Here is a 24,592-nt window from a genome sequence, read left to right as displayed (position 1 = left end):
ATGCTGGCATTGTTTGGGAAGACAAAGCACCACCACGCCGAAGCATTGTGGGCCCCTCCCGCTTTTGTAGACAAGAGTCCACTTCCTCAGATGCATAACTACTGTAGTTGGCAGGTGAGAGTGTAGTAGAGGAAGCATCTTGCAACCGGGGATGACATATATCAGCTGAAAGTAGACCAGTCTGCAGATGATGTCACTAAACCTGTTCGTCTTTTAGGCGCCAAAATAACGTTTTTGCTGCGATGTATTTAGGTTTCCATCCTCTATCCGCTTACCAACTGAAAATAGGACTTCGCTCTGAATAAGACATGCCGAGTAGTTCTACCAACGACCCTCGGAGGTACTTACTGGGGCGAATCCCCTGAAATATAGCGGCATTTACTTCCAAGAAAACGTATACAAGATTATATGTAAGCTTGACTTGAATAGACCGTCCCCCAGCTATGTTTACCCAAGCACTTTCTGAAGCATCGCTCGAAGCTGTTATCACTAAGGTAACAAAAGGAATCACGCCCCTTCCTCTTTCCACTTTCAGACTCTGCGCTTGCGCAATGGCTCCCTAGCTGCGACCGTTTAAAACAAAGCCATGTTTTTTTAAATATCCCTCCCACAAGAGGTCCGCGCGCGCGCAACGGGCCTTAGTCTCATTTAGGGCTTTTGGATTGGTTACGGAGACCTTGCTGGGCGGGCACGACTGTTTTGATTGACGCGATGTCAGCGATTAATAGAAGGGGTCGCGAGCCGCGATTGGCTGGGTGGACCTCGCGGGAGAGGGATCGCTGATTGGCCGCCCGTGCCGCCATCGGAGCCGCCACAACAGGGAGGAGGTAGGAATTCGGTTACATCTTGGCCACCGCGCCAGGCTCTCGAGCGCCGAGAGTGCGTTGGCGGCGCGTGGAAAAGGGGGCTCTGGCGAGGAGTCGTGAGGTAGGTGGGGAACCGCTGCGCCTGAGCTGGGTGGCTTTTCTCTGCCCGCGTCGCCCGCCGTTTCCTTTCCGCCCCTTCGGTTCCCTGTGCGCTTCCCTCATAAGTAGCTCCCCCACCCGCGCCTGTCTATTAGACCAGGTGTTTCCCTTTTCAAATAAGATGTCCGCCCCCCATCTTTAAAAACACAGAGCTGTGTCCACGAGCAAATCAGCGTTTCTGTCTCTTTCTGTCACAGCTTGTGGGCCTCGTGGACGTTCAATAGGTGAAGTCCCCTCGTCTCCCCACCTGCCCTCTGCCTGGCCGTGAGGTGCAGTAGGGGCTGGGACGCGGAGGTTGGGTTGGGGGAAACATGGCTCAGATCCATGTTTTTCAGTGTATCGCCTTGGGAAAAATCCAGAGCTGCAGCTGTTTTATCTATTAAGGTTTTTCCCCCAACATCATCATCATCATTATTATTAGGTATAAACGGCTCACCATTATGAAATAGCACAATAGTATACAAAAATAAGAATAAAAGCATATGCCAAGAATACTGGCAGTTGTAGCAGTGCACAACACCAGAAGGACTAGCACATGGGTAGACAAACTACCCAAACCTTGAATTAAATAGGTTTGGGAGGGGGCAGTCATAAAAATTGAGGCAGTTAATATTTGAAATTAGGGTGATGTTGCCTGCCACCCAGTTATATAAAATGCTCATAAATTAATATTCCTCTAATACTGATCACTTTTGATTATGAATTGGCTCAAAAAATGCCACTTTTGGTTGCCACTTTTTAGCCCATCTTTTGGTTGCTGGCTACCTATGAATTTAATAGGATTTCAATACCGGTAATTCACCAGATTAAGCTGATGACTGCCAACTAGTATTTGACCTGTGGGGGATGGTTCTGGTGACCTGGTGGGAGGGAAATCTGAGAGCAGTGGTTTGAACTAGCATTGCTGTTTGCTTTCTTGAGTGCAGTGCTTCTTTCACTGGGCAAAATAGACAAAGCCCCCAAAGACCACTGAAGCACAATAAAAAGTGATGGTGATCTTAAAAAGTAGAAATCTTGGGCAGGCAGAAATGAGCAGGTCAGATGGATGGAGTTTTGACTACCAACTCTTGGGGGAGTGTAGAATCATTCACTGCTGATTTTCAAATACTGATATCTTTCTATTCTGAAAGCAAACTCTTGTTTACTTTAAACAAAAGTTTTTGTTTCATAAATTTTAAATTATGACTGTTAGTCACCTTAACTGTGATTTTGAGCAGTTGGAAGAAACAGTAGAACACAGTAGCAATAACTTATGCTGGGGAATGAGATGGTTATTGAATTTGTGCCTTTAAAATGGTGTTAGCCAATGTGCCCTCAGGATGCTGTTGGGCTACAACTTCCATCAGCCCCTGCCAGAATGACTAGTACTAGTCATCAGGAATGATGGGACTTGTAATTCAAGAACACCTGGCGGGCACCACATTGACTACTTGTTATTTAAAAGTTCCATGGTCAATAATAGCCCTTCCACAAAATTGTGATAACCATGATAGAGGTGTACTGTTCATCCACTGTGAGAACAGGATGTTGAACTAGATGGCCCATTGGCCTGATTCAGCAGGCTCTTACGTTTTTATGTACGTGGGTATTATGTACATGGGCATACCAGACCTAGCACTGGAATAGTGTAAAAGTAAAACTTGAGAGCCAAGATACAACTATTTGACTAGAAAAAAAAATGTTGCTGGTAGGTTGCAGATTAGAGGTTGCAAGTTAGACAATAAATAACTTCCCTTGATATATCAGAAATGGAGTATGCTAAAATACTGGTATCGGACATGATTACTTCACGGTACTTAACTGTATCTTTTATCTTATTCCTGTTCTTGCATTTTCTCAGAGGGTGAAGTGATCAAACGGATGCTTAAAGCCTCATGGAACTAATTTCACCTGTGTCTCAAAACCAAAGGTATTATTGTAGAAATTTTGAGCTCTTTCAATATGAATATGATTTACAGCCTGTCACATGAGGGATCCAAGTCACACGTCAGCAGTGTTTCCTATTTGTTCAGGTGTTTTTATGTTTATTTCCTGAGGCCCTGATTCTGACTCAATCACTATAAAGGCAAATAGAACAGAGTACCCTGAAGACGTTGAAAAGTATGGATATCTAGAAATTGTATCACTGCTTGTTAATTATAATAGTTCAGTCCTAAATGTGTCACTGATATTTATTTTATTTTTAATTTTTAAAGTTAGGTTCTGCCCTACCATCTAAGGCAGTGTTTTTCAACCTTTTTTGGGCAAAGGCACACTTGTTTCATGAAAAAAAATCACGAGGCACACCACCATTAGAAAATGTTAAAAAATTTAACTCTGTGCCTATATTGACTATATATAAAGTAATTCTCTTGAATAGGAATCAAATAAACACAAATCAAATAAACACAAACACTTAACATCAGTGGTGGATTCAAAAATTTTAGTAACCAGTTCCGACATTCAAGCATGGTTTAATATTTTTTTCTTTAATGGCAAACAAAAACGTCGCGGAGGGAGATGTCAGAGCCCCGCTGCTCTCTATGGGGAATCGGATGAGAGCAGACCGCCTGTCCGCTCTCATCCGATCCCATCCGATCTGATCCCCACCCAGGACGGATGGAACACAGTCCGGCGCCTGCCTAGTGGGCGAAAATGTGACATTATTTTTTTAAAAAAATATTTCGAATTTTTCCCACGGCACACCAGGCAACATCTCGCGGCACACTAGTGTGCCGCGGAACAGTGGTTGAAAAACACTGATCTAAGGAACCCAAGACAACATGATATGTTCCAGTAGCTTGGCTTTGTTTATGTGTGTAACAGTAATATGTATCTGGTACATGTTTATTCCTGATACAGTCATACCTCGCGTTAAAGTAGCTTCAGGTTGAGCGTTTTCAGGTTGTGTTCCAGTGACCCGGAAGTAACAGAATGGGTTCTTCTGGGTTTCGCCGCTCATGCATGTGCAGACGCTCAAAATGATGTCATGCACAGAAGCGGTTAATCGTAACATGCGCAGACGTGGGTTGCGTTCTGCTCAGGATGCGAACGGGGCTCCGGAACAGATCCCGTTCGCATCCGGAGGTACCACTGTAGTTGATATTACTTGCTAGTGTACTCCCTCCTCCTTTCCCCTCTTCTACACCAGTTTGCTACTGTTGCTTGGGAAAACCAGAGGTGTGGGCTGTTTTCCTTGAGATAATCATATTGATATTCATATTGACTGTGCCACATGTGTTTAAAGCCTTGCATGCACTTGTAGCAGTCCAGAGCTCTCTGCAAGTTAGCTCCCAGCCTGGCAGCATTTCCTGACATGACCATGTGGGCAACTCAGGAATTGTTGCTAGTGTGGAAGACAGCATTAGAGCGCTGCACTACTTAAACATAGTGTTTAAAGAAAAATAAAGCTCCCCTCAGGTAACTTGTAATGTAAAATAAGGCAAACACAACCCTCCACCCCACAAAAAGGAGCAGAATTGTCCAAAGCTTTTTCCCATTGCACCGTTTTTGAGGACCTATTTGATTTCCTCAGCCCTTGAATGATTCTTTAAAAAGACTATTCAGCTCAGTCCTAGTATGCCCTGGAGTTTTAAGTTGAGTTTGTGTATGAAACATTCAGCGCTGCTTACAACTGGGTTGAATTAAGCTGAAAGTGTTCTGTTTGAAATGGCTTCTTTTGCAAAATACCATAAAAGTAGTTAATGGGTGGTATTCAATTAAGTCAGAGTAAACCAATTGAAATTAATGCACATAACTAATTTAGAGCCATTTCAGGAGGTCTACTCTGCATAAAGGTTAGGTGAATACCACCCACTGCTTTGCAATACATATATTTAAAGAGAATATGAAAAACCTACATTTTCCATCTTAAAGGAGCACACTCCTACCATGTTTAGGGAAACTTTTAATGTTTGATGGATTACTGTGTTTTAATATTTTGTTGGAAGCTGCCCAGAGTGGCTGGGGAAGTCCAGCCAGATGGGTGGGGTATAAATAATAAATTATTATTATTATTATTATTATTATTATTATTATTATTATTATTATTATTATTATTGGAGAATTTGGTAAACTTGTCTTCTGCTTATCTCCAACTGTACCCAAATGAAAAGTAGTAAATTTGTATGTCATTTCAGAGGTGTTTTGGGGAAAATGGTGCCTTTCAGCTTTCCTGCATCAAAATGTGCACTTTGGAATCCAGCTCCTGTTGGAGAAAGCATTGTCTCTCACCTGTGTTATAGGTATGGCGTCTCATATAGATTAAGAGTTTTTCTTGCCCTGAACTGTTTACTCATCTATCAATAACTCTTCCTCCAACTCTGAATCCAATTGTTATAATACCATGGAGGTCATCTAGTCCAAGTCCTGTTTAATGCAGGATGCAACAGCAGTATTATTGACAGATGGATGACTACCTGCTGCTTATATACTTCCAGTAAAGGGAAGCCCAGTACCTCCATATGCGGTCTGTTCCATGTTTGAACAATTTTGTACTGTAAGGAAGCTTTTATTAAAGTTTTGCCAGTAACTGCTTTCCTTCAATTTTACCCATTGGAACAACAAATCATACAGCACCCCAAGAAAAGACATTGGGCAAGTACAAATTGTATTTAGGGCGGAGAAAAAGGTGTCCCTAAGAAGCCACGGCTAATACTGTAGTTTGTGCTTTCTGTAATGTGGCGCAAGAGTGACATAGTTGATTTTTCTGCCATACATGGAGCAAGATAATTTCAGTGAAGTGTAATGGTTTTTTAAAATCAATAAACAACTCAGAACCGATTGACTCAACTATTTTCTATATAGTAAAATAAATCCAAAATTTGAGCTTGGAAAAATTACTAAAAATAATTACAATGCATCATGGTTGCTTTTGGACTAATAACACATAAATGAACAATTTCAAACCTAAGCAACTTTTTCAAGGTGCTTCTCCAATTTTCCCCACATCAATTCTTGCTTTTCCTTTTTTTTTTGTAACATGGATCATTTGTATTTTGTGGCAGTAGTGAATTATTCTTTGAGATAACTATCAGTCTTCGTATACTTAGAAATAGTAAACTCAAGTACTGAAACTTTAATTTGTGTTTCTTCAGAAATCCTAAACTGATAATGCATGAGAAAACACTGCGACTGACCCATCGTCATGCTAGGCAGAGTAGAAGAAAACCCTTCACATGTTTTCTGATTGGAAATCTTGCAGTAGATGAAGGTAGGTATCTTGTTAGAGGCCATTGCCATTCTATTTGACTCAACAAATAAGCCTTACAGCAGTGTGTCTTTATAACATGATTATTTTGTGAATGATACCAAGGGGTGTAAACATGAGCCTGCCTTACATTGTTGGGCTATTGATCCTTCTAGGCCAGTGGAATCAGCATTGCTTTCTCCAGATGTTGCTGTACTACAACTTCCAATGACCCTTGCCACTCACAATGTTGGTTATCCAACAATATTCGGGGTGGGGGACCCTATTGGTTACACATGTTCTATCTAAATATTGTCTCTCCTGACGGGCAATGGCTCTTCAAGGTCTGAGGTGACTTTCCCAACCCTGCTGCTTGAGATCCTTTCAACTAGAGATTACGTTCGACAACTGAGGTTGCACTGTACAGTGATGGCATGTTGATGACTATTTCACTGAACTCTGCATTTTGATGTTTGTGTTACTTTAAGTACATGCAAACCTGTTTACAGTATTACCTCAATGGTCTACTAATCTATTGTAACTGGCAGTGACTTTGTAACCTCAGGAAAATATCTTCTGTTCTGCTACCTTATGTCCTTTTATCTGGAAATGTTGAACCAGCAACCTGCTGTATGCAAAGATGACTATCACTTAAATAAGACTTCATCAAAATTACAGCTGTCTAATTACTTTGGGCAGGGTTTGTGTGAACCTTGAAATGTGAGTGAGCATCATAGTGCTGGATAAGTCTAACAAACGGTCTTGTTTTAAGCCTTGGTGAAATTTGGGATCAGTGAGCCATCTTCATAGAATGTATTCTAACTTGCCTAACTTCTCTGGCACAGATGGTGAAGGTGTATCACTAACAATAGATCGTTTTGATCCGGGTCGTGAAGTAACTGGTGGCTTGGGGAAAATACCAACAGCATCGCTTCCTGGAGATTTTTTGATTCCATGTACTGTTAGTGCTTGGGGATTTTCATCAGGTGATGTCATCGTGCACAATTCTGAAGATTTCAGCTTGGCTTTTAAGGTAAGAAACTTGGGACCCTTATTTTAACACAAAGGTTGTTTATTGAATAGCTGCTGTCTTTCTATGTTAATATCCATTGGCTATTCTCAGTTTGTCCCGGACAGTGGTAGATGCTTAGACATGAAAAGCTGTATCTGGGTGTAGCTTTTTTATTCAGTATAAGTTTGGAAAGGGCGACTGTTTTTCTTTAACATTCCCTTCTGTTTATTTCTGTTTTCACTCTCTCACATCTTTTTCTCTGGAGCACTCTTATAGGAGAGGGGAAATAAAATAATCTCCATATATCACAGCTCTGACCAGCTAAGTTTCTTTTCAGAAGTTTAGATGCCTAGCCTAAAAAGAATGCCATTGCTGTTCTTAAACTTTGAACAAACCCTGCTAACATGCTTGTTTCCGAGACTAATCCGGACATAATTTTCCCCTATAGATACTGCAACAGAATTTGAACAGTCAAGATTCTTTGGAACCTTCGAAATTGCTGACTTTAAGAGTTCACATTTATTCCACAGAAGATATGGACAACCTAAACTTTGACTTTCACTGGGCAGCTGTTACATTTGCCAATGCCTTAAAATACACTCCTGTGAATTCTGTTCCAATAATTCCTACAGCTCTTGCTAGAAATCTGAGCAGCCACATGAGCATTACACAAGTTCAGGGTACCTGCAAATGTGGGTATGTTAAGCTTCATTGCTAGTCACTTTGGCAAATTTCAGTTGTCTGTATTGTTTCATTTGGTCTTGGAGTAAGATATATCAATGCATAATTTCTAAGGAGACATGGAAAGTAGCTTCCAGTCTCTTTAAATCATCCAGTATGATTTCCAGGTTTTCTATATAATTGACTAGGGCTAGGGGAGTTTCTTTGTTTTGAATATAATGATCTGGCACTATTTATAGACTCTTTTCATCAGTCACAGCTAAACTGTGCTGTATTACACGGACTCTCTTTTGTATTATTAACTGATGCAACCTTCTACATCTCACTTTAAATTACTGGCCTAGCATGAATGGATTTATTTATTGTCATGTGGAAGCTGCTGAAAATGCAGCTTAAGACAGTGTCTGTAACACACTAATATTGTCTACTGTGTAAATTGCCTGTTACCCTGTGAACAGTTTGCTGGTCAGTATAGTATGTTGACTGGTATTGAAACTCCACACAGTGGGGAAAATACACTTAATAAGTCACATGAAATGCAGCTTTTACACATTGTGTCTCCACCTCGCGGAAGACTTCTCAACAGCTCTAGTGTAAGAATTGGCCTACACAGAGGACTCTTAGTTTCTATTGGATTTTGAAATTAAAGCTGGTGCTATACAAACAAGTTCAGTTATTTCTTTCAATTGATATATAAGTCAAAGGTTGAATTTGTGTGCCTACTCTGGTATTAGAAATCAGGTTTTCCTTGACACACATGTCAGAACATACCACCTATAGTTTTGTGTATCATTATAAGAGATGTCTTGTGTGTTAAGTTCTAGTATTACACTGTGGATATAAAATGGTTTTAAGATAGTGGAAGCGCTTCCACAAGACACCGTATTTTCACCAATCCCCTTTCTATCAATTGCAACCCTATGCTGAGGGTCCTTTAAACCCACAGAAGATTGGTGGGAGAAGGCACAGGGGGCTTTATTGTGTAGGATGGGTCAGTGAAAATCAGGTGTCCTCCTTTGCAGAAGCACTTTTTCTAGCACAAGGGCACCATTGGATACAACCAATATTTTAAAAGCATTTCACAAGTTCCCTGCATCAGTAACATGCCTGATTGTGACCAATGAAAAATGTAATCCTCAGAAGGATTTTATGGGGTTTTTTTAAGGCTAGCTTTTTGTTGACTCAAGTGACTGAGACAGGTTTTCAAACAGTTTGGATTTTTTTTTCTTATTTACAGCTATCTTACAATGGACCAGACAAGAAAACTACTGCTAGTTCTTGAATCTGATCCCAAAGCTTATACTTTGCCACTGATTGGCATGTAAGTATTTAGATGAAGTATGAACCTTTCCTCTGTTTTTCTTTCTTTGAGCTTGGCATTGTCCAGAAAAGCAGAATGTTTTAATATGTACTGCAGAAATATTAATCTTAAACTGGATAACTCAGTTTGAGTAAAATATATATGCTACATGAGAATGCACTGGCTTATAGCATCAAACCTATTTTTTTCTTCCTTTAGTTGGTTGAGCGGAATCTCTCACATCAACAGTCCGCAAGTCTGGACTTGCAGCCTGCACTACTTATTCAACTCTTCAATTCAAGAAAGGTGATAATAATTAAAATGAACTTTTCTCAATAAATGATAAGTACACGCAGGTCCCACCACCTGCAAGCTCGCTATCAAAAAATCATTTATCCACATTTAGAGTTATGGCCAAACCTCACTATATGCCCCACAGATTCACTTATCCAAACAACTTACTTCTTTACATCTTGGTTTTCTGTACTTTGCTGGTCGGTCGCAGCCATTTTGGAGCAGAAACCACAGAGAATGGGTGTGTGAGAGAGAGATTAAACAAATCAGAGAGCAGGACAAATCAGGGAGCAGGAGATTGCTTGATTGTCCCAGTCAGATCTAAGTAGATTAATGTAGGAAGAGATAATGTTTAAGATAACCTGACTCAAACCATTCAAAGATGATCAGCAGCACTATCAATTGAGCCTGGGTTGTGAATTGGAAACTGTTGTACCTGCTGGCCCTTATAGCTTCTTCAACAGAATTACATGCTCCCCAGAACTAAGTGAGCAATATAATTTTCAGGTAGTGAGCTGGGCAACTTGCTGAAGATATATGAACTGGACTTAGTTTAACAACAAAGCACAATTGCTGAATTATATTTGAAATATGAACTACCCCTTTGCTTCCTGTTCTTGTAGGTGATCTGATGGCATTTGTTATATTAAGCTTTACCATTTGAATTCAATTTTTAAAAAATATTTATTTCCTTTGAATTCAGTACATCACATTGCCAAATGATTTTTTTATTTATTGTTTCTGTTTAATGAATGTATTTTAATTTATTTTCTTAAGGGTACTTTCAGAATCAGGAAGTTTCCTTGTAATTCTTTATTCTCTGACGCATAAAGATCCAGAGTTCTATGAATGCCTTCCTTGTGGTGGACATGCTAAACTAGGTTTCCAGCTACTTACAAGCAAAGAAACATTACGTTGCTTCAAAGTAAGTTGCTTGATTTCCCTACTTAAGTTGGCTGTGCAGTTACAAGAGGGTGCTTGTCAACGGTTGTTTATCACAGGGGCAAAGGTGGCCCAGCAAAACATTCCTGACTAACCATTCCCCATCCCTGAAGTCATATGTGATGTCAGGTGTAGGCCAGGTACTGGCATGGCTTTAAAGCAACAATCAGGAATTTATAGTGAGAACAGCCTCATAGGACTAGGAAGCAAATAAGTACTCCAATATCTCTGCCCATGCTTTTTGTTCAGGACTGTGAATGTGGTAAGCTTGTTCTAGCAGGCAGATTCCCTTTGGTAATTATTGCTCATTTCTCTGTGTGCCAAAATACTTGTGTACACTAGATCTGGTGCTATAGCTGAGGATTTGCTGTATCCATTTATCCTCTACCTCAGTGGTTCTCAATCAGCTAAGTACTGTGTACCCCCTGTTTTTCAGAAGCCAAGGCATGGACCCCCTACTTTTGAAAATGTCCCAGCACCAACATGTCCCAGAAGACCAAACATGTGTCTTCTGGGCTGTGCTCCCATGTGAGTCGCATGACCCATGTAAGAGCACAGTCCCCAAATGGGATGTCCTGGATAGTTGATGGGTATGTGCCACAGATGTCCGTAGACCACCAATTAGAAACCACTGCTCTTAACCTCTACTCTTAACCTCTACTAAGTACCTGCCTGTTTAACATTAATCTTTACTCCAGTCCAGGGTCCCCTGAATAGAAAAACTCACAGGAAGCAAGAAGGTAGCATCAGCACTAGGGTTTGTTTGAAGAGTTCTTACATGACTTTGGTTAGGATAAGTTGTGTGGTAATTGTTAAATGGAGCTTACTGACTACATCTACTTCATTTCAGAACGTGGAGCCATCAGATAAATACCCTATTCAATTTGAACTAAGTTCAGAAAATAAAAATGCAGAAGTGGAGTTCTTCAGTAAAATTTCAAAGAATGTTTCCTTTAGCAGGTGAGACCTTTTTCAAATACTTAAGCATTTAATCAGACATTTTTGTTTTCTATTATGCAATCAAAATATTTTCTATGTAATACAAAACTCAAAACTTGATTTATTTATTTTTTAGCCCATCACAAGGTTCCTCAGCTAGTAAACTTTCTGTTAGTGATCATGACTCTGGTGTGGAAGAGGATGCATCCCCAAGACCATTTCCCCGTCCTCACCCAGTGAGTCAGCAGGTATCTCCAAGATTTAGTATCTTCAGGTTTTTAGAGAAAATATCAGTACCTTTGTGTAGTTGGTAGGAATTCTTAAGCACTCAGCTTCTGCATCAGTGCTGCCGGGATAGTTGTATTCCATGCTCATACCACCAGGTTGTGCTGTGGTGCTGTTAACCCTTTATTGCTGCAAGTACATGTTTCAGATTAACCTTATAAAGAAACCTCTTAAGGAGACTTCATATTCTACTGTGGGAAGCATGTAGACCAAATAAACCAGCTGACCCATAGCCCCATTGTTTGACTTAATTTACTAGGGAGGTCCTCTAAAAGCACATTGAAGGAGGAAGAAGAAATAATGGTTGAGCTGTATAGATAGGCTTCTTAAGAATTCAAATGTTGATTGCCTTCAATTTTTCTGCTTCCTAAGCTAAAGATGGAACCAATGACTGTCTCTTGATGTAGACAATAACTGTGCTGGCAGTGTTTTTATAGAGAGACTTCTATGCACTTTGACAAAATAGAAACAGTGTTTTTCTGCAATAGCTTTTTCTTTCCATTTGAAACACTTGCACCTGTGCATCTGCCTACAGTACATGTATAGTATCAATATTTGAGGTTCTATTAACATGGCACAAGGACTCCTATTTTGGCAGGACTTGGGATAATATCTTATTAAAGGTCTCCTGATAGAAGTAGGTTTCCTTTACAATGGGGTATGACTTACATAGTGATGTCTGCTTTCTCCATAGTGTAGTGGAAGCTGCTACAACAGTTTCTCAGGTGGGGGAGGAACATTCCAATTAAATTGGTAACATAAGAAATGCATAGATCAACACGTATTTTAAGTTTATATTGTCCTCGTTTCCAGATGACAGAGATCCAGCCTTCAGTTCCTGAACTGTCTATTGTGTTTGATGGCATCTCTACAGAATCTATGTCAACATCCAAAAATGTCATGGTGATGGATAAAAAACCCCAACCTTCATTGGGACATCAACCTGCTAAGATGGCATGTTCCATAGGGCATCCACCCCACCAACTTCAGAGCTGTGATTCTGGGAAACAAAGCTTGGGTTTCTGTGCCCGAGAGCCTTCTCCAAGGCAGTTACCAAACCAGATAAAGCAGAGAAACTCAGTTTTAAAATCTTCCAATGGAAAGAAACCTCCACTACAACAGCAGTCCAACTGTGGTGTAGTTGTATCTCAAGCGAGAAAGAGCTCTGGGTCTTCTTCCTCTTCTTCTCCTTCAACTCCTTGTAGTGGTTTCTCTCCCAACACCTCTTCCCACCAGCTTGGAACACCAGAACAACATTTGGCAAATAATGAGCCTACACAAAGCAAAGGAGAGCTTCCTTTTAATGGACCCTCAGGATCTAACTCTAAACAATCTCATTTAGTTTCCCAGCCTTCCTGGCACAGCTGTGCTTTGTCATCTCCACACATGAGAAGACCCATGGAACTTCGGATACCATCTCAGAGCTCACCTTGCTGTCCCCATTGTGTCTGCAGCTGCCAGTTACGTGACCATATGCAATACAGTCCAACAAATGTTTGGCAAGGGATGTCTACAGTGGGTTCCGGTCACACACCTGAAATCCAGTCAAGTAGTTCCCAGGAGAGTACACAATTAATGTTTCATCAAAATACAGAATATATAGATGCTTGCTGCAACCCAGTGTGTCCCACAAGTAGCCCTATGAACCTTGGCCATCATGGGATAATGGGGAAGTTTTGCCCCCATAATGATGACATGTCAGCTACAGTAAAGAGTTCTTCTTCAGACCCTGGCAGTGCACAATCACATGCAGTGTATCCGGCTTGTGTGCACACTCATGCATCAAAGTTGGGACCCAATAATGGAATAATGAACTTACCTTCAGATGTTTACAAAATTCTTGCTGAACAAGATAAGCAGATCAAACTACTACAAGCTCAGGTTTGTTGGGTTAAATCTATTGTGTACGTGCTTAGAATTTACTAGGTTCATCACAGGAACATGGTCTTTACACTCATGGTACTTATGATATTATCAGATTACAACTTTGGTCTTGTGTACTTGTCTGTTAATAAGTGGCCTCTTCAGAGCCTAGTAGAAATATGTAGTGGGTTAATACTATGTCTTTTAACAGTTTCACATAGCTCATTAGCTATGCTTTCAGAATTAAGCTGGCTGGTTTACTAGTCAATTTAGTGAGCCATTAAGTTGTTTGGAATTAAGTTCAGTGCAGAATAGAAACCAACTAGGTTTTAATTAATGAAACTCAACTGTTTTAATAGCAATATGTGCTTTTCTCCGTTCTACAGTTAGCAGTGTTGCATTTTTATATAAAGAGGACTTAAAGATGCTGCATTTAATCATCTTAAAGAAAGACTAGTTCTGTATTCATAAGAGACAAATTGATATGACAGTGATATTTACTAATTACTTCTCCCACTTTTATTATCTTGGCAGTATAATTAACACTGATCTTACATGGTTACAGATTCAGCGGCTTTTAGAAGCACAAACTCTTCAGCCCTGCTCAACCAAAACTATAGCAAACAGTAGCATACAGTCTGAGAAGCAACTAGAATTTGTTGCCATGGAAACCCAATCATCCACAGGGTTACACATGAAGAAAAGTGTCAGCATTGCAGTGAGCACAGGTATTGGTTTATTGTACACCTTATTGAAGTTACACTGGTATAACTCAGCAGTGGGAAAATACCTGACATGGGCGCCATTTTAGCTGTTCAGAGTCTGCTCTGCTGTCTTCCTATTTGATCCAGTAGTGTTGTGCTGTCTTCCTATTTGATCCACTCTGCTAACAAACTTGGGTCCTGTACCCAGACTGTTGTATCATGGTAGATTCCAATACAGTATAGTATGACTGAGAACTGAATATTAATTGCTTGAAAGACTGTAAATTTTGTGGAATAATTAATGTGATTGAGTTGGTTTGCTCGCAGCAGTGTTCAAATGTTAAAGTTGTGGGGGGGGGGGTTAGTGCAGTGGATCTTGTCTTGCTAAAGAGAAGTTACTAATGTGATCGTCACAGCCTCAAATCACACTTCAGTGTGTTGTGACTTCAACTACTTTTGTTTTGATGGCTGCTGCTAGAGTCCAAAACTGGTATTATCAAGATTACCAAATTTGTATGAAATGCACAAGCTCATCATGTTGTGAAACTGCCCATGAGAGGACTGCTAATATTTGTCATTTTCAGTTACTTAAACACTGAGTGTCACATTAACGAACTGCTAGTAATTGCAACAAGCTGTACCAGTGATTTGCTATAACACATGAAGTTGATGGACATCTGGGACTGGGATAGAATACACAATACATGCAGAGACAGAGAGTGGTGCCACCAGCCTAGCTAAATTCAACCAAGGCTTTCTTCCTGTTTTACTTTAGGTGCTAGCTTGATGTGGAATGCTACTTTGGAAAATAAAAATGAGCATGTGAAACAAGATGATGTTGAAATATCCAATGAAGACATTAATATTTCTATGAACACTGAGAAGAACAGGAGTCAAGCAAGCATTGCCTCTTCACTAAATGCTGTTGACATACCCAGTTTTGTGGATAGTATTCATCTTGTAGAAGGAGCTAGTCAACCCTCTGGACTCCGGTAAAAAAACAACCCTCGTTTAAATTCCCCATACTTTAATAACCTACATATACTATGTTGTGTGAAACCCATCTGATCTTTCAGGAGTACACTGGTGGAGGCATACAGTTCCACATTGGTTTGCCTCAGTTCCCTCCCTTTGCCTACAATAATGCATATTTGTAGAAGAAATTGACCCCAGTTGGCAGCCTTGTTTGCCTGAGCTGAAGTGGTTTGTATTATTCACTTAAGTTCAGTAATCTCTCATTAATGATTGTTTTGTTGTACATCTGTATTTCTCTGCTTAGCCTCAGAACAAGCCATTTTACGTGTGTTTGTCACCTGTCAGAACTAAAATGTTAATTCTAAGAATTTGGGTTGGTTTCAAAAAGGCTATTTTCATTCCTCCCCCACAAAAAAAGTGAGTCTAATTGACTTTGTATTATTTTCACTGTTTTAAATAAACAGTATAGCACTAAAACCATGTAGAACACTGACTGTAGCAATGAATTAATCAGCAAAGATTCTACAATATATCTACAGCCACTCAAAGTTGTGCATCTATAGCAGATGTTTTCCTCCTATATGACCAGATACTGCAGACAACTTGCTTGAAATGCTAGTGACTGAGTTAAGTGGCAGCTACAGTGCAGCAGCCCCATTAATCAACCCTAACTTCACTTTTCATGGGTAAAAATGGATTGCTTATTTGTGGAGGCGATGAATTAAAAAAAAAAAGAACATGCCTGCCTCACTGCATCTTCATGTGCAGCTTTACTGATGGCTAGGATCTCAAACTATAGAAACAAGTCATGGGCATACAGAACTTGCTTTAATCAAGCAAGCAATCTCTTGATGAAGCTTGCATCCCAGTTGCTAAAAGCGATTTTTCACATATTGAGCTTTCAAAAATGTTCTGAGTGATGAAAAATCACTTCTCTGGCAGTAACTGGTAACCTGTAATGACAGTACATGATTTAATCTTATCTCTTTCAACATACACAAGTGATTACTTTCAGCTGCATTATTTGAATACCATTAATACCTATGTTGCTCTTCAGGTCATTTGATGATCTAGCAGGCATTTTGGCATTAATTATCCATCTTTCTAGCCTTAGCTGTTAAAATAGCAAATCTTGTTGTGATCTGCAAATATGCATTGTCTTATTTAAATAAGGGACTCTGCATAATTCTTTACTGTGCAGTAAATGTACAGGTGTTGCTAACTTGGTTGCTTAGGTCGAAACTTCTTCATCAAAGAAGTGCTTGAGGTTTGGGAATGACAAGAGTATACTTAAGCGGCAACGTAGTGCTGTTTTTTCCTCCGTTATTGAAGTTATTGCAACTTGCTGTGTAGAATATGGTTGAATACTCATCGTAATACAGCTTTTGCATTTTGCCATGGCATTGCTGATAATGACCATCCCATTTTATAGCCTTCACACTAGTATTGACCCACTTTCCCACTTCTGTTCAAAACCAACTCATTTGAATCTTCTCTACTAATTCACTATTCTCTACTTCTAGTAGTGGACCAGATGCTGACTCAGGACTTCCCCCAATTTCAACAATGAATGAAAGTGTTAGCATGTGCATGCAGACCAGCCCATCAGAGAGAGCTGACAGTCATTTAGTAGCAGTTAATGAACAAAATATTGAGCATGTTATCACTTACCTTCCAAATGCCCCACCAGATGACCAGAAGTTTTACCAGGATATATTGGTAAGTTATTTCAGTGTATCATTCCTTAACCCAGTGCTCCTTAGTGGTATTAGCAGAGAAGCTACTAGGCTTTATTTTTAAAAAAAATGCAGTTCTTAAAAAACAGATTTGTGTTGTCCAACTGTTTATTGAGCCTTCATGTTTCGTTTACAGTCCATAGTAGGCATTTCTGATATTTTGCATGCCAGAATAGTTTTTCAAGATGTAATTCGTGCATCTTTTAATTCAAATAGTATGTGGCACAACAATAATTTAAGAGTGCAATGATTGGGGGTGATATCTAAGTCGTACTTTGCCAACTCTGAGTATGACTTAGTCATACTCAGAGTATCTAAAAGATACTCACTCTGAGTATCTAAAATGAAGTTTCATTATGAAAAAAGTTCTGATCTTCTGTGAATATTTGATTGGCCTTGACATACAAAACTATCCCCAAGCATGCTAAGTATAAGACTGCTAATATCCTATAGCTTTGATTAGCTTTTTCTACAGTTCTCTGTACCTTCCTTTCTACGTTTCCTTAGGGTCAAGTGAACCACTTCTTGAAGGAATCTTCTGAAGAAAACAGTTCCTCAGTACAAAAGGACATTACCAGCAGTGAATGTACCACAGCTTCAAAAATGAGCAAAACAGAAAGAAGAGGCTCAGTCAATCCTGATCCACTCCTGAGTGATAAAGATATTGTTCTGAATGCAACCTTGAAACAACTGAGGAACCTTGGAGTAAAATTTGACTCTCCTGACAAGATGATGAACAGTGCACACAAAGTAGAGAATGCCAGGTAGAAAGATCGCTCTAAATAAAGAACAAAAAAGTCTGACTGAGCTTATAAATGGCTTCATCCCTCTAAAGTGGGGATGGGAATCGGATATTCTTCAGCAGCACAGTCAGTGTTCAGAGATGATGGGAGTTGTAGACAACATCATCTGGAGGGTTTCCCATATCCATACTCCAAAGGGCCAAAAATATTGACTTTTGTGGGTAGGGATGGATAGATCAGTCAATTCATGTTGGTGTCCTTTTCGTGCTTGTCAGTTTCACATGTGTATGTTCAGAAGTCTATTCAGTCTCAATCCCACAATAATCTAAAGTCGTTTTAATCTGCATGAAGATTTTGGTTTTTCTCTTTCTAAATATGCATTTCTAAGTGCATTGTATCCTAAAATATGCATTGATACACTTATGTATCATGTAACTCAGCATTTAGGCAAGAACATAATCTAAAGCAGGAGAGAGAAGCCCTTCCACCTGTCAAAGTTGACCTATGTGGGAGGGGTCTACTTCACCAATCCCAGTCCTACTCAGAGTGGACCCATTAAAGTTAGTAACTTAATAACATGAGTAACTTAGGTTCATTAATTTGAATGCTTCTACTCTGTGTAGGATTAGCATTGGATATAAGCATTGGCAGTTTGAATTGGCACGCACTCTGTTTCCAAAGGACCCAAAAAGCATTTATCAATGTTGTCTGAGTTGGTAATCCATAGTTAGCAGCTACTATATCTGTAGGTCAGAACTAGGCTTCCAAAGACTGACTTGTCAATCTAAGCTTTAAATACTGTCCTCAGCTCCTTAGCTAGTAGATGGCCTGTCTTTAACATTGACATTTTGTGACCTGATGGCTACAAGCAGGTAGAATAAGGTACACCCTGTATACTTACTTGCATCAAGTTAAAATAACTTGTTTTTCTTTGTTTTCTTCTAGCATATTGGCCTGTATTAATCCTGAAGCTGTAGTCCCAGGTCTAAACTACATCTCTTTTGCTAATGTTGGCATGAGTGGCTTAACTCCCAATGGAGTAGATCTGAGTATGGAAGCAAATGCTATTGCACTCAAGTACCTAAGTGAAAGTCAACTGTCACAGCTTTCTCTGAGTCACACAAGCCAAAAAAATTCTATGGCTTCATCTGTACAGACTCTCTTGCACACTAATACTGATAAGACTTTGGTGGGCTTTGGCTTAATTTCCCCAAGCAATATGTCATTTGCAACCAAGAAGTACATGAAAAGGTATGGACTATTGCAAAGCAGTGATGGCAGTGATGATGAAGAGGAAGAACAGACTGACTACAGTAGAGGAAAGAACATAAAACCGGTTCTGCAACTCAATTTAAACCCTATTTTAGATGGCTTTAGCTGCCAGAAAGACCCCTATGAAAGAGGAAGTGAGAGACTTTCTTTTAATCCAGCAAATCATGAATCTGAACTATCTAGTACTCATCTGTCTAATCCAGAGGGCCCCATATTAAGAACTGTTACAAATGCAGTCATTCCACTTCGAATCCTTCACCAGTCAGATGAGAGTTCGTATCCATTTTTTAAAGACTTGAACCCCCAAATGAAACTTCTACCTGGAAAAGCAGAGTTTACTCAGCATCCTGACAAAGAGAATCTAGATAATCAAATTGTATCTGAAACTCATCCAGCTCCTATTGTTGATAATTTAAAACAAGTGGACAACATGAATTCAGTGGGTACTTTCCTTGATGTACAAAAACTCAGACAGTTACCCAAGTTATTTTAACCTGTCTGATTTATTGGCAACCAACACCTTGCAGGACTTTTCAATACAAGTTGAACCAGTTTTCTGTAGTTCAATTTAATCAAGAAGCTACCAACTCTTTTCAAGTGGTTTTGGCAATAAACTAAATGGGAGGAAAGGGTTCAATGTGTGCCTGGTGTGATGGCTTGGCTGTTATCTCAAATATAAATATTTGCACCTTTATGTTTATTGATGTGTCTTTATGCTCTTAAAGGTCAGCAAATATATATGTAATGGGACATACTTTTTAAAACATATGTATGAATTTTGTAAAATGGACTTTGGCAACTTAATCAATGCTGAAGTGGAAAGGGGGTTTAGGATGAGATTATTTTGGTTACTCATTTTAAAGCATTAACCTTTTTTGAGTCCATTCAAGCATTGGAGTAATGCACTTCATTAGACAGCCCTGATTCTTACACAAATTTGAAATAAAATTTCATAATGTTTACTATGATCATGAAACAAAAACAAGGTCAACCAATGTCATCCTTATCTTTTTTTGTCTTGTAGTATGAAAATGAAGAACAAATGCTGGATAAATTGCTGAACTGTTTATCTATTATTTGTGTTTGAAATCATTAACATTTTTTGAATGTCTAAATAAAATGTACTTTACACTTGTAATATGCAGACTTGTTATACTCAGGGTTTTTAAAAATTAAATTTGGTTTATTTTATTTCTGTGTGTGTTACCATAATAGTTTTAATTCATTATCTTTCATGAAGGCCTTCAGGTCCTTTAGCCTGTTTTACATTGTTTTTTCCAATAAAAAAATTGGAATGATATCCATCATTATTGCACAGTGATGTCCCTCACTTCATAATATTTTTGCTGGTATATGCAGACTGGGGACTGCTGAATGTGGTGTGGAAATCCATTATATTAGCTTAGCAGAAGTTACATACGACTCTTGGTAATTGCCTAAAACAGGGTTCTCAAACTTTCCTAGGGCCACTTGAGAAAGTTGAAAATTACTGAAGCCCACTAGGCACAAATTGGCAATGCAGGGCCAGAACAAGCTAGAAAATTTAGGTGGAGTTTGATATACAGTGGTACCTCTAGTTATGAACTTAATTTGTTCTGCAGGTCTGTCCTTAACCTGAAACCATTCTTAACCTGAGGTACCACTTTAGCTAATGGGGCCTCCTGCTGCCGCTGCACGATTTCTGTTCTCATCCTAGGGGAAAATTTCTTAACCCAAGGTCCTACTTCTGGGTTAGCAGAGTCTGTAACTTGAAGTGTTTGTAACCCAAGGTACCACTGTAATTAGCTGTCAACTATTGATATCCAGTCCCTCTTTGGAAATTACTGAATTCTTTGCCACAGCAATTTCTCTCTGGCAGGGAGTTCCATACTTCAGCTTTCCTCAAGCTAAATACAGACATTGGCTGTATTTCCCCCCTTTTCTGCAAAATCTGTTCCATAAGCTTTACCCCACCAGCACATCTTCGTCTTTTACTGTTCCTTTCCTTCATGCACTTTTCACATTCATTTTTCTCCTATGGCAACTTAATTCTCTCCTTCCTCTGTATTCCCCCATATTTAAAATATTTTTTGAGACAGTGGAGAAATACCTTATCTAAGGTATCGTGTAAAAAGAACCTTCTCTTTTTCTAATTTCTTTCACTACTACCTCTGGCCCTGTATTCCAAGTTGTGTTCCATAGTGCGAAAAAAGTGAGGTTGCCCCTTTGGGATGGGGAGCATGGATGTGAAAAGGACTGAAGTCTCTGGCAACAACATTTATGCACCTGAGATTCAGCCCTATTATGGCTGAGACTGGAATATTGATGCATGAAACAGTTGTCTATGGTTGAGGGGTGTGAGAGATGCTTTTTCCATTAAGACTGCTGTTTGCCATCTGTTCTGGCACTGACATTGCCTGTTCCTCTACCCCAATCTGTGCTGTTCTTAGATGCCTCATTGCCTTTTTCTTGCATATTTCCCGTGTCCCAAGAAATGTGTAGCGAGTGTTTTGTAGAGTGTAATGGGAGTTTGAAGACCCTGCCAAAGGGAAGTTTGGCAGGAGGTCAGTTAAGATGCCAAGTGTTTAACCACTGATATATAAGCTTAGATTATGTGTTGATTAGTCTATCATGGCTTCTTGTAGATATGCTGACAGACCCCACCCTGCCTCTGCATCTTAAAGCTGAAATATTACTGCATACTGTACCAGCTCACAATTCTGGTGATCAGCAAGTCACCATGTGCCAGCTGGTTCCTTCTGTATAACAAGATATATTGCAGCTCCAGGCGGTGCAGGCAAGTTCTGGGAGTGCCCAAATGTGACTTTTCAGGGACAAGGCTGCAGCACTCTGCACATGCTCGGAGCACTACTTTTGCCCATTGTGGCGAGGTCATACGGGAACGCAGACACCCCTCCGGCCTAAATGGAGCTCTCTTAGGATCTGTGCCGGGTTAAGGAGGGCGAGACGTGACTCTTAATTCATCCCCATCCCGCGATCGCGTCCTTCTGCCGCCTTCGTTTTCTCTCCTCTCTGGCGAGAGGAAGTGGCGCTCGTGTTTCCCGGATGCAGCGTGCAGGACAGGCCTGGCGGACAAGTCGTGACTGCTCTGAGGCTGATCTTCCTGGCTTCCCAGCAGCGTCGTGAGCGGCCTCCCTGGGGAGGGGAAAGCTCTTCCTCGGCCTCCTTCCTCCGATCTTGGAGCCTGGGTTAGAGACGTCAGGCGGCGGCTGAGTCCCCTTGAAGCAGCATCATTAGGGAAATCCTCGCGTCTAAAGGAAGCGGGCCTAATCTGCTGATCGGGCTATTTGTACAGTATTTGCCTGGATCACGAAGCCCTAGTTCCCCCTTGATGTCCGGATGACTGACAGACGGACTCCCGCGTTTAACGTTTGCTCATTGCTGCTCCGTCTTCCAGTCTCTCCCCTTTCGGTCAGCCACTTTCAGAAAGATAAGAAGCGCGATAGAAGTGGGAGGAGAGATTGCTGGCTTGTTTCTGTTCTCATTACAGTGGTACCTCGGGTTACAGAAGCTTCAGGTTACATATGCTTCAGGTTACAGACTCCGCTAACCCAGAAATAGTACCTTGGGTTAAGAACTTTGCTTCAGGATGAGAACAGAAATCGTGCTCCGGCGGCGCGGCAGCAGCAGGAGGCCCCATTAGCTAAAGTGGTGCTTCAGGTTAAGAACAGTTTCAGGTTAAGAACGGACCTCCGGAATGAATTAAGTAGGTAACCAGAGGTACCACTGTATTATTATATCACCATAGAATTGTAGAGTTGGGAGGGACCACGAGGGTCACCTAGTCCAACCCCCTGCAATACAGGAATTATTTGCCCCATGTGGGGCTTGAACCCACGACTCTGACATTAAGAGTCTCATGCTCTATCAACTGAGCTATCCAATCCAATGTTTTTCCTTTTGTAATTTTATGTTGCGAAAGATCTCTCAATGTCAGAGATCTACAATAATACCTGATAAAAACATGATAGCAAAGTTGTGGCGTGCTTCCCTGGGGAGCATTCCAAAAACGAAGGGGCTACCGCAGAGAAGGCCATAAAAACCACGCATTATAGCATAAGCTTTAGTGGACTGAGTGCATCTGATATGATGAATTGGACTGGACTCCACCAAGCCTTATGTCACAACCAATGTGCTCGCCTTTAAGGTGCCACAATAATCTTCATTGGCTTTTGCGGCAGGAGACTACCCCGCTAGAAGCTGGAAAGTAACAATATATGTTGTATTAAGAAGGATAATGGATGATTTCCAGCCAATCTGGCTGAAAGCATATTTTTTACGGGGCAGACGACCATTCCTTTAAGGTTGCTGCCACTTTCGGGTTTAATTTTCATGAGGGACCCAGTCGGAATCGGATTCACAGGACAAGGGCGCCTCTAGATTCGCAGCATAGCGCCTGTAGTTGGTGTGTCGTGTGGACGTAAATAAAAGGCCAAGAGGTTGTATTTCATACGGTGGAACTCTTCCAAACTGATTCGTCTGAGTGTAAACAGCATGATGATCTCAAATACATCATGCAGAACAGTCTCCTAAAACTATCAGCCTTGCCTTCCTGAGTCGCACCGTGTAGTCCAAAATAGTCTGAGGAGAGCAGGCTGAAGCCAGCTCCCCAAAGCTAAGTGGCAGAACACAAAGTAAGTCTACTCCTGCTCCTGCGTCGTCCCCTACTCGCTCACCCCGATTCCTGTACTGATTTAAAGAGCCCTTGTTCTGTAAAGGAGCTGTGGCAGCCTTAAAAAGAAACCTTGAGCGCATCCCTAAGTCATGTCAACGCCTATTAATGACCCCCGGAGTCACTTCCACTTTCCATCCTTTTATTTCAAGGCAGCTATATCTGCATCGATCCCGAAGGGAGGTAATTACTCCGCAGTAGTTAACCGGGAGTACACTTAAACGGTACACTTCCCACCGATTTGAGATAAATGCACCGACACAAAAGGGCTTCCATGTATTCCAGATTAACTGTAGCTGCTTTTCGCCTAGTTCGATGCAAATGAGAACGCGCCTTGCACACATACGACTCTATTGAAAGGGGAGGAAATTTGGTTTGGAAATGTGACATTTACTGCTCATCGATGCTCTGTTAAAAAGAATGGGACGCACATCCTGCTAATACGTGCTTAGGATCCGAGAGGATAGACGGGAATAAAAAGGCTCTATTTGCTTTTCTTCCATCCATCAGCGCCTCTGAACTTTATGGATCTTAGCTCCGCCAACTCAATTCTGCTTCTATATCCAGTGATCGTTCTGAGTCCCTTCCCCAACCGAGCGCCTAAATGCCCCCCCCCTCCGGTATATTAGCCCATCTCCTTCCCATGAAAAGGTTACATATTTGACGGGTTATTAAAAAATAACCATAACTGCGCACTTCAATGAGCCTTTATTCCTAAATAGCACCCCCACCTCTGATTTCCTTAATTGCCCCCACTTCCCTCCGTCGAATATCAAATTAAACCAGCAAATATCGCTAGTTTATGCCCACACATTTTATTTAATTCTTTATTTATTGGCTAGGGAAGGATTTTTTTATATCCCTTCCCTTTGTTTACCCAGTTGTACCAGACGTGCTGCTCCCCTCAGCCATTTGGTTACACGCTCGCACACTTCTCCCCCTTTTCAATATCTCGATCCATTTTATTTTGGCTCATTAAATTAAATTAAGAGCCGAGTAGGTGTTCCATATTTAATGCCGGGTGGGCGGTGGAGGCGTGGGG

At 40.6% G+C, this 24,592-nt stretch overlaps 1 protein-coding gene across 5 annotated transcripts; it reads left to right on the top strand.

Annotated features, from left to right (window-relative positions):
- Positions 1 to 322: 322 nt before the first annotated feature.
- STIL (STIL centriolar assembly protein) lies at positions 323 to 20,182 on the top strand. 5 transcript variants are annotated; one of them, XM_081195350.1, is made up of 17 exons: positions 323 to 340; positions 2,806 to 2,874; positions 5,084 to 5,188; positions 6,041 to 6,156; positions 6,978 to 7,165; positions 7,593 to 7,840; positions 9,063 to 9,146; positions 9,345 to 9,431; positions 10,197 to 10,344; positions 11,212 to 11,321; positions 11,437 to 11,548; positions 12,399 to 13,466; positions 14,014 to 14,176; positions 14,928 to 15,144; positions 16,651 to 16,846; positions 17,371 to 17,627; positions 18,552 to 20,182. In XM_081195350.1, the coding sequence occupies exons 2-17, from the start codon at positions 2,840 to 2,842 to the stop codon at positions 19,369 to 19,371; spliced, it is 3,954 nt and encodes a 1,317-aa protein (XP_081051476.1). In that variant the 5' UTR covers positions 323 to 340; positions 2,806 to 2,839; the 3' UTR covers positions 19,372 to 20,182. The 5 variants fall into 5 exon arrangements, with proteins under 5 accessions (XP_081051476.1, XP_081051478.1, XP_081051475.1 ...); XM_081195352.1 differs by lacking the exon at positions 323 to 340 and adding an exon at positions 670 to 927 and having other exon boundaries at positions 11,437 to 11,536; XM_081195349.1 differs by lacking the exon at positions 323 to 340 and adding an exon at positions 671 to 827.
- The last annotated feature ends 4,410 nt before the right edge of the window (positions 20,183 to 24,592 follow it).

Source organism: Podarcis bocagei (genome assembly GCF_964188305.1).
Source record: "Podarcis bocagei genome assembly, chromosome: 5".
NCBI lineage: Eukaryota > Metazoa > Chordata > Lepidosauria > Squamata > Lacertidae > Podarcis > Podarcis bocagei.
Note: the sequence above shows the minus strand (reverse complement) of the source record. Positions and strands in the feature narration are given on the sequence as shown.